Source organism: Erpetoichthys calabaricus, chromosome 3 (assembly GCF_900747795.2).
Source record: "Erpetoichthys calabaricus chromosome 3, fErpCal1.3, whole genome shotgun sequence".
Lineage (NCBI taxonomy): Eukaryota > Metazoa > Chordata > Cladistia > Polypteriformes > Polypteridae > Erpetoichthys > Erpetoichthys calabaricus.
The window spans coordinates 39,118,915-39,131,286 of NC_041396.2; the positions used below are offsets into that span (position 1 = coordinate 39,118,915).

General features: G+C 38.7%; 1 protein-coding gene across 1 annotated transcript in view; it reads left to right on the forward strand.

The window, feature by feature from the left end:
- Positions 1 to 2,088: 2,088 nt before the first annotated feature.
- LOC114649274 (sodium- and chloride-dependent GABA transporter 2-like) overlaps positions 2,089 to 12,372 on the forward strand; it is a 29,372-nt gene continuing 19,088 nt past the window's right edge. The window contains exons 1-4 of the mRNA XM_028798777.2: positions 2,089 to 2,311; positions 3,879 to 4,013; positions 8,138 to 8,278; positions 9,821 to 9,908. Coding sequence (XP_028654610.2) covers positions 2,125 to 2,311; positions 3,879 to 4,013; positions 8,138 to 8,278; positions 9,821 to 9,908 — 551 coding nt within the window. The 5' untranslated portion in view covers positions 2,089 to 2,124. The remainder of the gene's footprint in view (positions 2,312 to 3,878; positions 4,014 to 8,137; positions 8,279 to 9,820; positions 9,909 to 12,372) is intronic.

The following is a 12,372-nucleotide window of genomic DNA, read 5'->3' on the forward strand; positions in this document are numbered from 1 at the left end:
CTGTACATTGTTCTACAATTCAGTGCAATTTGCACAAAGAACATCTGTATGGCAGGGTGATGAGAAAGAAGCCCTTTCTTCACTCACACCACAAATAGAGTTGCTTGTATGCAAATGCTCATTTAGAAAAGCCAGATTCATTTTGGAACAAAGTGCTTTGGACTGATGAGACAAAAATTGAGTTATTTGGTCATAACAAAAAACTCTTTGCATGGCGGAAGAAGAACACCGTATTCCAAGAAAAACACCTTCTACCTACTGTCAAATTTGGTGGAGGTTCCATCATGCTGTGGGGCTGTGTGGCTAGTTCAGGGACTGGGGCCCTTGTTAAAGTCGAGGGTCAGATGAATTCAACCCAAAATCAACAAATTCTTCAAGATAATGTTCAAGCATCAGTCACAAAATTGAGGTTGCGCAGGAGTTGGATATTCCAACAAGACAATGACCCAAAACACAGTTCAAAATCTACAAAGGCATTCATGCAGAGGGAGAAGTACAATGTTCTGGAATGGCCGTCACAGTCCCCTGACTTGAATATCATCGAAAATCTATGGGATGATTTGAAGCAGGCTGTCCATGCTCCAGCAGCCATCAAATTTAACTGAACTGGAAAGATTTTGTATGGAAGAATGGTCAACAATACCTCCATCCAGAATCCAGACACTCATCAAAGGCTATAGGAGGCATCTAGAGGCTGTTATATTTGCAAAAGGAGGCTTAACTAAGTATTGATGTAATATCTCTGTTGGGGTGCCCACATTTATGCACCTGTCTAATTTTGTTATGATGCATATTGCATGTCTTCTGTTAATCCAATAAACAATGTCACTGCTGAAATACTACTGTTTCATATATTAAAAGGAAGTTGCTACTTTGAAAGCTCAACCAATGATAAACAAAAATACAAAGAATTAAGAGGGGTTCCCAGACTTTTTCAAATGACTGTAAGTGATTAGGAAACATTAAAGGATTTGGACCTTTTCATTTTAAGCAAAAGGGAATTAAGAGTTGATATGTTTTAAAATTATGAAAGGAATTAGTCCAGTGCATCAAATTACTTTCAAATGAGGTCAACAAGAACATTGGGACACAGTTGGAAATTTGTTAAGGGTAAATTTCACACAAACGTTAGGAAGTTTTTCTCTACACAGAGAACTATAGACACATGGAATAAGTTACTAAGTAGTGTAGTGGGCAGTAGGACTTTAGGGACATTCAAAACCTAATGCTGTTTTGTAGGAATTAGGTGTGTAGGATTGGTGCGCTAAATGGCCTGTTCTCATGAAATGTTTTACTAACATTCTAAATTTTGTTGTAGCAAAACAAAAGGTAGGCCATTTTGTTTGGATTGGAAAAACTATTATTTTTGGCAATTTTTTTGTGTGTTTTTCTAATTTTGTACTTAACCCTTGCTTTGTCCTGCATGGAAAAGGCACGATATATATAAGATGTATTATTATTATTATTATTTGTCTTTGATGTTTCTTGCAGTACTTCTGTTTTCAATTCTGGGCTATTCTCTTTCTCACCTCTTTTAAATTATCTCTGCCTCCCTTGTTTAAATTATTCTCTCTTTTGGTCCTTTAACTCTCAGAATAACATTTCCAACCTGCTTACCCCTACAGAATCATACTGTAGGACTTGCTTAAGATCTTCTGATGTCAGCCTTCTAGTATCCACCAACCACTGAGAAGCAACTTTCTAGAACTTTCTCAGATTCCACAGTAAACATGGAAAATTGTTTGTTTTTTTTTCATTTCTGCACCAAAAGCATGGTGTTTAGGGTGAGATAATATTTTTGATTTTGATTGATTTGCATTTTTTATGGTGCAGTAAATGGTGTATTAGGACTGACAATACTCAGCTCTGATTCGACTTCAATTAATACAGCTCAGAGATTACATAAACACATTTTGTATTGTCATTATTATGTGATTTCAGAGAGAGGCTAAGTCCAAAGTATCTGACTCCATGTATCTTGGCAGATCAGCACTTTTTTTAGAAGCGAACCTCTGCCAGGAAAACATATTCATTAGATTAATTGGACACAACTGCACTCCTTGCAACGCAGGCAAATGTTTATAAAGAATTTAATTTTTTTTGCCTCCTGTGGCTCAGAGTAGGATGACCAACGATCCCCAGACAGATGAGCAGTATGAAAACCAAACTGGACTCATAGACAAAGAGCAAAAACTGCTGGAGAGGGGTCAATGGGCTACCAAATCAGAGTTTATTCTGGCAGTCGCAGGGCAGATCATTGGACTGGGAAACGTTTGGAGATTTCCTTACCTGTGCTTCAAAAATGGGGGAGGTAAGTCTTAATAACTTGAAAGGATGTATAGTGACTGGATATTAACCAGGATAAGATATTATTGTAGTGGTGTAGATAATATATTGCTAAGTAGAGAGAACAGCATGTAAATGGTTAGTGCTGCTGTCCCATACCTTCAGGAGATTAGGTCCAAATTGCAGTCTGCTCATGATGTTTGGTTAGTTTACACATTGTCCCTGCATGTGTGTGTGTTGTTTAATAATTATTTATTTATAAATTAGCCTGGTGAAGCGCTGAACTGAAGATTATTTTGTAATGAATTGGTACACCATTCAAGTTTGGATCTTGCCTACACCCAAGTGCTACAATTACATAATGCTGTAATTGGATTAGAGGGCTTCACATTGCATACATAAATAGAATTTCCAATTTACACAGCTTGCTGAAATTTGCACCCCACAGTTCTGAAATATGTATTTAGAATTCAGGGCATGCAGGACCCTGAACATTGGAAAATCCAACTGGACACAACATAGTTAGACTGAAGGATGCTTTATACCTCAGATCTCTAGAACAACTAAGATATGCGATTATATTGAAAATGTAGATGGACAGTTTTTAAGTGCTTCCCTGTGTCCTGGGTTTATACCATCATGGAGCCCTTAGGCATCTGAGTTCCTTGCAAGTTTACGAAGTTCCCTGGAAGTAATTACTCTGATGGACCCAAACTAACTGACATTCCATGGGGACAAATTCCCCAAACCACCAGATGGCACCACAAGGTCCCATTTGGTACGAGTGAAGCCCTTTGTCGTGTATGGGGTACAGGTGGTATCACAGACACCAGGTGGGATGCCTGAGCCTTTAACTGAGTTTGTGAACTATGAAGTGCAGTCTGATGGAGCCCCACTGGACTTTCTTAGTGCATTTCTAACCTAGGGAATGGCTTCAGGATGGAGTATAAAGCGTCTCAGCATCTTTACCACTTTGAGCTGGGATCGTGGACATGAGCTGGAGGCAAAAGGATCAACTGGAAAGGAAGGAGAGTGGCCAGATTTGGAGATGATTGGAAGAGAGGCACTATTTTAGAGGGCAGCTGGATCAATAACCTCACTGACAGGAACTAAAAACCCACATAGCGACCCACAGAGAGGCATAGGGTTTTGTTTCCCATGTGTTACTTTGTATTCTTCCATTATTTATCCCTCACTTGTGATTTTTTATCCTTAAATAAACCCAGTAGATTTAATAAAGAATGTGTTTTCTGGCAGTCTGTATTTCATTGTAGTGTGCTTTCTATTGCAATGAGTAATGCAGGTACTTCCAACTTTCATATGTATTTAAGTAAGTATTGTGGCATAGTGGTTAAGGCTTTGGACTACAAATCCTGAGGATGTGTTGGTAAGTGACACTGTGTGACCATGAGCAAGGCACTTCACCAACAAAACGAAGAAAAACAAATGTAACCATTTACATTTCATACAAAATGTATCATCTTTCTATTTACCATATCCAAATGACTGGCCAAAGGTATTGCTGGATGCATGCACTAGTGACCCCATTTGTAGACCAGTGACAAAGACTTTTGTTTGTAATTTTTCAACAGGTGCCTTTTTAATCCCTTACATGCTGTTTTTAATTACCTGCGGTATTCCTCTCTTCTTTCTGGAAACGGCCCTGGGTCAATATACCCAGCAAGGGGGCATCACATGCTGGTGGAAAGTCTGTCCATTGTTTGCAGGTGAGCTCATCTTTTGCACGCTCACGTGAGTTTGACATCACTCAGAAATACATCACAGCTATATGGTACCACTGGACCTAATCAAAAATGTGAGTTAAGCAGTGTGTAATTCATTTAGCAAATAACTTACTTCAGAATGCAACAACTTTTATGGTATAATGTTTTATCTGTGGTTTGCCATAAATAATACTCTGACTTCACTAATACAAATGTGCTGCAACAAAGAAACAAAAATTAAAAGGCGACATTTGAAATAACGTGGGCAAAGACAAAGCTTGTAATGGTCATTTACAACTAACACAACCACCATCAGCAGCAACATATATTTCTATAGCACAAGTACATACAAAGAGTGTAGCTGAAAGTGCTTTACAAGATGTCAAAGAGAAAGTTACAAGAAAAGAAAAATTTTGGTAAGAATAATAATGAATAAGTAACAAAGAAAAATAAAATCCATCTTATAAAACATCTTTATATATAATACGCTATTGTGGCTGTTCGTTTGCCTGTACAGGATTTTAAATCACCTGTAGCTTGCAAACCATTTGACCTATTGACCTGAAATTTGATACACATATACTATGTGACATCTACTGTCCACTTTCGTGGTGATGGTTGACCTCCAAGGTTATTCCACTTTTTATTTTTATTTTATTTCATTGTAGAGTCAACTCTCTGCAGCGGGCGGCAGTGTGGCGCATGCTTACGGGTGCCATTCTCTTCCCTACCACCTTCGCCTTCATTTCTCCTTCCTCTTCATTTCTTAAATTATTCTTGAGGTAGATTGAAGACTTAAGTGCCAGCTTAAGTGAAAAATGAAGGAAAATATAATAAGTAATTGCAACACAAAAACTGACAATCAGTTTTAACGTGAAAAGATGCCGACAGAAGAAGAGAAGCAGCGGGCCGCTAGGGTGGAGAAAACAAGAGCTGCTCATGAAGCAGTAAGCACATCAACCTCTGAGCAAACGAATGCTAAACATACAGAAAAAGAGGATGAAAACTAGGAACGGTCAAGTCATGTGTATTCACTGCACGTTATCATGCAATGTGCCATTACTGGGAGATATATAATTAGTTGAGGAGTAGCATTCTAATATACGTTGTATTATATTGTCTATCAAGAAGGTCAGATGGCCAGGAAGACAAAAAAATAAACAATTAAAAACTCCAATTAAGCCAGTTAAGCCGGAGAAAAAAAACAAAATCTGCAAGGGTTTCAAAGTCAAAAGACCACCCAACCCCCAATGGGCATTCTACCTAACACAGATATGCTTAATTCATTCCTCATTGTTTCCAGGCTTCATTTGAGAGGATTTAATGCAGACAGTTTCATGCACAGCTGGGCCACCCGCTTTCATTCCAGAATCACAGGAGGCTTTACAGGACCTCGGTCAGGTGGTGGTAGTGCTTAACACCACCACAGAAGAACTGTAGAAGAAGGAAAAGTAGAGATTAGTAAAGAAGTCAGGAGCCAGAAGGAGGCAGGCATACATTTTATATGCAGTTCCAGGAAATATTGAAACCACTAAAATTGAACTGAGTTCTGGTGCAAGAGGAAAATGCCATGAGAAATTCACAACAGGAGCAGCTTAACCTCAAACTCCATCTAGGTGTGAGCTCTTCTGCCAATGGAATTTGCATGCAGTTGAATTCTGTATAGTACTTTTTCTTGTGTGGTGTTTGGATTACAACTTCCTACTGCACTGAATTTAAGTTTCTTGGAAACTGTAGACTAACTGTAGTCTATGCAAATTTGTTATTGTATGGACCTAGTAGAGACATTATCAGGTCAATACAGTTCTAAGGGGGGACATTTTGTGAACAAGTAGAGGTGAGAGACACATGCAATAAAAGTCATAGGAATAAAACAGTATGTACACCAGTGCTCTGCTGCTGAACATATCCGGTTAGTGCAGGACAAGAGTGGCAAGAAGATTAAAATAACACAAAAGCCCAGGAATTACAGTAAATTCAACTTTATTGTTATGTGATCATAGACTTGAGTACTGTCCTTCTGATAAAAAAGACAATGAACACTTTGTTCTTTGCCATTTCTCCGTGCAGTACATTTTGTGATTTTTGGAGGTTTTTGTATGTCTGGATTTAGTGTCCATTCTTTATTTTTGCAGTTCTAGTTTTAAAACATTGGTAAAATATTGTCGCTATTTTTTTATATGCATGACATCACATTTTTGCATTGTTTTTGTGCTTAGGTGCCACCATTTAGAGTTGACTGTGTTTATTTCTTTTGTTGATAACAGTGCTCTTTTGCTACCCTGTGATGACTGGAAGTGGCGACATGTGGCGTGATTGCACTAGTGGTATAAAAGATGCCATTGCATTTGTCACAGAATCCAAGTTTCTGGAAAAACATGTCAAAAACCCAGCTATCAGTAGCTAGTTAAAATGTTTTCAGATACTTAAGATTTTTAGTACTGTTTTGACTTTGTCTGTAGTTTACATATTACCGTAGATTTTGATATTTGAGATTTCTTTTGATTTATTTGGTTTTTCACACTAAACTGTGTGTGGTTAATAACTTTTTGGTCTGTCATGATTCAATCCATTTTGATCGTTACAGTCCAAAATTCTTTTGAGGCCTTTCACTTAAAATATAGACATTTAGTAGTGCAACGCATGTAAGAAGATATCTATTAAAAAGGTAAGAGAAATATATTTTCAATGGGAAAAAAATGCAGTGTTGTTGGGTGTCATGCTAATGTAGAGTACAACCCACTATCTTTAATGAATTGACTGAATTAGATATCCAGGCAACAAAGCTATGAACTAAAAAAGCAAGATGGATTAAATGTTTCTTTAGCTCTGTTATTGTTTTAGAAACTTTATGCTGTGGATAGAACTCCATTATGTCTCATATCATTTTCATCCTGACAGGGTTGCATGCCATTCTGCTACTACAAATGTTTAATTCAGACCTGCAAAGCAATACAGAGGGTGGAAAAGCTGACCTAGAATATCACTGGCACAAAGCTTCCTTCTGTTAAAGACATACTGTACATAACATGTACTGTTTTGAAAAAGCCTCAAGTATCCCACCCACAAGTTACCTTTCACACTTCTCTTCTCAGGACCATTATTCAGGGAGAGCTGAGCTAAAGAGTTCCTAAGAACAGAAGTCCCCAAAAATCCCAAAATACCCACTAGAGAGGAAAATACCATCAAACCCTGGCTAGTTACAAATAAGGGCAACTAAAAATCTTTAGAAATATATATGATTTATTTTGATGAAACTATCTGTTAAACAAAAAAAAGCTCATAGGAGCGCAAAGCCTTCAAAATAAGGAAACCACAGGCTAACAAATGTCTAAATACAAAATCCAGAATGTGAACCCAAAACAACAAACATACCCAGAAATCACAAATTGCACATAATAAACTCAACAGATCAACAACAACAGCAATGTATTTCTTGAATAGGCCAGAATCAAACAAAGAATGCCACAGTGATCTTTAACAGGCCCTGTTTTTAGTAGTAGTAATAGTACTAACTATTTTGTTATTGCACAGCACTCCTCTCCAAGTGCAACTCTCAAGGCACAATGCAAGAATACTGTACATGGGAAGAATGGTAGCACATCTGAGAAGAGAACTCACCAAAACATGAGCACATTCACAATGAACTGCAAGGGACTGTGGGTTTCTTTAGCCTTTATAGGGCTACTGGCAGTCCTTTGATAGTAATAGGAAGGGTGACCTACTCTTAGGGCACCACCCATAGAACGCACTAAAAGTTAAAGAAAACAAATAGGTACACCGAAATCTAAATGACCAACAACATTAACACAAAGAAAGGAATACAAAATAAATAAGAAAGACCAAAATATAAAAGTATTTAAACACCAGCTAAGGGAAGGAACCTTGGCTGAAATACAACAGCCACACTGCTACTCAATAGATGTTTGTACTGACAACAGCATGGATGCTTTAGTATTTATTGTTTGACATTGCGTTTAATCTATAGAATTGTATTCATTTTCTGTTGTGTTTTTAAGACTACTGTCATAAATCTGTGGGAGAAACGCAAGTAAGATTCTCATTGTATTGCGCGAACAAAAGATGAGAATGATGAACTTGAACTTCTTTTGTTCTTGTCTTCACAGGTATTGGCTTTGCTACTCAGGTCATTATTGTTTATAGCACCACCTATTATATTATCATCCTGGCCTGGGCATTCTTCTACTTGTTCCACTGTTTCACCTGGGACCTGCCCTGGGCCACATGTAACAACACTTGGAACACAGGTACTGTGCCAACCATGGACTTGCTTTGTAACTTCAGTTGAATCATCAGCTTTTTACTTCCATGTAAATGGGTTCAAAAATTTATTATTGAGTTAAGTTCAGTTTCTGAGTCTATGATGTTCAAAACACACACTGAGAAAAGAAGTGCGTGTGTGTGTGTGTATCTGTGTAAAACTACAAGCAATGATAACTTATGAAAAATGAACCTTTTTCAAACAAGTTGGTTCATAATTATCTTGTTATAGGCTCCAGATCTATTATTTTTGTTCCAGTTTGGTCCAGCATTATCTTCATATCCTTCAAAAATCTTCTGCCAAAGAAATTCTTTAATTTAACTGGGAGTTTTGCATTTTGCTCTGTTTAGTTAGAGGACCAGGCCTATTGGTTTACAAAATTTTTCCATGAATAGTTTTTGAGATACATAATTTATCTCAAAGAAATGTGTAAGTGAATATGGCTAGATGATAAAGGGAAAGAAATGAACACACACACACCTAAAGCTGTTAATATGTGTCCAGAGGCATTATATCATTATACCCCTATCAGTCTTGTCTATGTAGCTTATATAGTTTACTTGATCCAATGTGTTTTATTTTGAATTAAAATATTGTCAAAGCTGTAGAATTAATTTCCTATTCATTTCACTCTACATTTGTTTGTGTACATAATATATTGCATGTTCCCCCCATGTCTATGTGGGTTTCCTCTGGGTGCTCCGTTTCCCTCCCACTGTCCAAAGACATGCAGGTTAGGTGAACTGGCAGTGCTAAATTGGCCCTCATAGATAGATAGATAGATAGATAGATAGATAGATAGATAGATAGATAGATAGATAGATAGATAGATAGATAGATAGATAGATAGATAGATAGATAGATAGATAGATAGATACTTTATTAATCCCAATGGGAAATTCACATTCTTCAGCAGCAGCATACTGATACAATAAATAATATTAAATTAAAGAATGTGACGTCAGAGCAACAGGCTGGAAGTCATTCAGCTCACTAGGATGTGATACTTTTGGGACTGGGGTGATGCAAGATGTTTTGTGTGTCTCATGTGTGTGTGTGTGCGTGTGTGTGTGTGTATGTTTGTTCTCACTGTGAAGGACTGGTGCCCTGTCCAATCTTTGTTCCTTCTGTCTACCCTAGGATAGGCTCCAGCATCAGCAGGTTGGAAAAATTGCTTTAAATTACATCAAAGCACATATGAATCCATCCATCCATCCATTTTCCAACCCGCTGAATCCGAACACAGGGTCACGGGGGTCAGCTGGAGCCAATCCCAGCCAACACAGGGCACAAGGCAGGGAACAATCCTGGGCAGGGTGCCAACCCACCGCAGACATATGAATAAACTGAGTTTATATGTATTTTTTTTGAAAGGACTCCTGCCAATTTTGCACATTTATAAAGGCTTTGCCACAACCCTATGTCATGTCAGACACAGTAGGTAACCTTTGTGATTCAAATCAGAGCTCTAGAAAGCTGGCACACTTCTTCTAATTATTATATAAGTTGAGTCTCCCTGTTGTTTCAGCCTACTGTGTGGAGTTTGATAAGATGAACAGGAGCTTGAATTGGACTGATGGAAGAAATTTTACTTCACCAGCCAACGAGTTTTGGACGTAAGCAATTTATAAGCAGTAATAATGGTTAAGCATGCCAAAGGTTCATAAACAGAGGTTTAAGAAAGTCAGAAATAAGAATCAAATGAATAAATAAATGCATGAAGAGTGAAAATATAAAAATGTATGCCTGCAGTATATAAAATATTCATTAAATGCACATGTATACCTTAATTAGTTTCTACTTTTAAATTTGGTAGTTTTCTTTTTTGTTTTATTTTGTTTTATTTATAATAACTTTGAGATGTTTAGCTTGTAGGTAATTCTGGAAGCAGGACCCTCAAATGAGCCTATTGTCACTGAGCAAGCTGCCCACATTATTTGTCTTCTACAAATTCCCTTCCTTGGTCATTTTGGTTACTGTCTGCCAAATATGATGAGTTGCTTTTCCAATTGATTAAATAAAACTCTCTTTCAGCCTCTACATTCTTGGGCAGTTGTAATATTGATTAACTAGCCAACCCACGGTGTAGCATACGCCGCATTATTATGTATTGATGTGTGAACACTTCCTGAAAGACACAGTTGTCCAAATGGCATGGGTTTGAGGATACGACTGTAGGTGAATGAAAAGATGGAACTCTGGGTGGGCACATGAGAAAGCAGTGCCTCAAGAGTGACGGTGGATGTGGGAGGACGGTTAGAGTTGGTGGGCGGGGCTCTGAGGTGCATTCCTTATTATGTGGGAGGAGGGTTAAAGTTGGTGGGCGGGGCTCTGTCGTTCGTTTCCCATGGTTTGCGATGGTGGACGCGGTCGTGCGTCGTAACCGAAAAGAATAATGAAAAGTCAACATGTCTCAGAGGTGCATGTGGACTGTAGTACCGACGAAATCGACTCACGTGGTGTTTGGTGAGTTGTTGCGTTCGGGCACATGAGCAGGCAGTGTGAATGCCTGGAGAGCGAGGGTGGACGCAGGCCGGGGAATAAGGAGTATGGTATGAAATTGTGTAGACAAACGTTTTCCGTGTTCCTGCAGGACCATCTAAGAAGAAGCATGTTTGTTGCGGATGCGAAATGCTGTATGCAGCGTGTAAAACAGTTTGCGATGGTGAACGCGGTCGTGCGTCGTAACCGAAAAGAATAATGAAAAGTCAACGGGGCTCAGAGGTGTATGTGGACTGTGGCAGAGATGAACGCGAATGACGCTGTGTTTTGTGAGTTGCTGTGTCCGAGTTGGTGGGCGTGGCTCTGCGAGTTGTCGTCGTATCCAATGGTCTTTGAGTTGGTGGGCGTGGCTCTGTCTTGCGTGCTCCATGGGTGTCTTGCTTGCTGGCGGCCTAGTGAATTATATATATAGATTATTGTTCTGTTACATATTAAGCATGGGATGAAACTTGGGCCTTAAAAAGAGAGCAATGCAGGAAGCTTTGCTAAGGCATAGTCTTGGCCCTATCTTATTTTTAAATTTCTATACCTTTTGTAAATAGCAACTTATACAGATTTTGGATTGTGCTAGGCTTGAAGGTCCATTACTTTGGCTTACCCTTTTATGATTTCTTTCGGGTCTTTCCTGTCATTTTAACAGGGACTCCATTTTTGTGCTTCAACACTTTAAGCTTTAGTTTCCTTGTTGTCGTATATCTGACTGACATCTTTATCCCACAGCAGTATATGTTGCACCTGTTTGGATTGTTTTACAGTTGCAGGACAGTAAGGTTAGTTGACTTGCTCAAGGTGAAATAAAAAGCCACGCAGGAGACAGAGCTGAAGGTAGCAGAGTTAAAGATGCGAAGATTTGCACTGGGTGTGACGAGGATGGATAGGATTAGAAATGAGCACATTAGAGGGTCTACTCATGTTGGACAGTTGGGAGACAAAGTCAGAGAGGCGAGATTGCGTTGTTTTGGACATGTGCAGAGGAAAGATGCTGGGTATATTGGGAAAAGGATGCTAAGGATAGAGGTGTCAGGGAAGAGGAAAAGAGGAAGGCCTAAGAGAAGGTTTATGGATGTGGTGAGAGAGGACATGCAGGTGATGGGTGTTACAGAGCAAGATGCAGAAGACAGAAAGATTTGGAAGAAGATGATCCGCTGTGGCAACCCCTAAAGGGAGCAGCCAAAAGAAGAAGAAGAAGATGGGAATTAAACCAGCAAGCTTGTTGCATTAGCTCAGATGCCATAGTCATCACACCATACTGCCTGCAGTGTTACAACAACAACAACAACATTTACAGTATTTCTATGGCACATTTTCATACAGATGATGTAGCTCAAAGTGCTTTACAGGATGAAGAAAGAGAAAAAAAGACAAAATATATAAGAAATAAAATTAGGCAATACTAATTAACATAGAATGAAAGTAAGGTCCAATTTCCAGGGAGGACAGAAAAAACAAAAAAAAAACTCCAGATGGCTGGAGAAAAAAAAAAAAAATCTGCAGAGGTTCCAAGGCCACGAGACCGCCCAGCCCCTCTAGGCATTCTACCTAACATAAATGACCTCAATCAGTCCTCATGGTATAAAG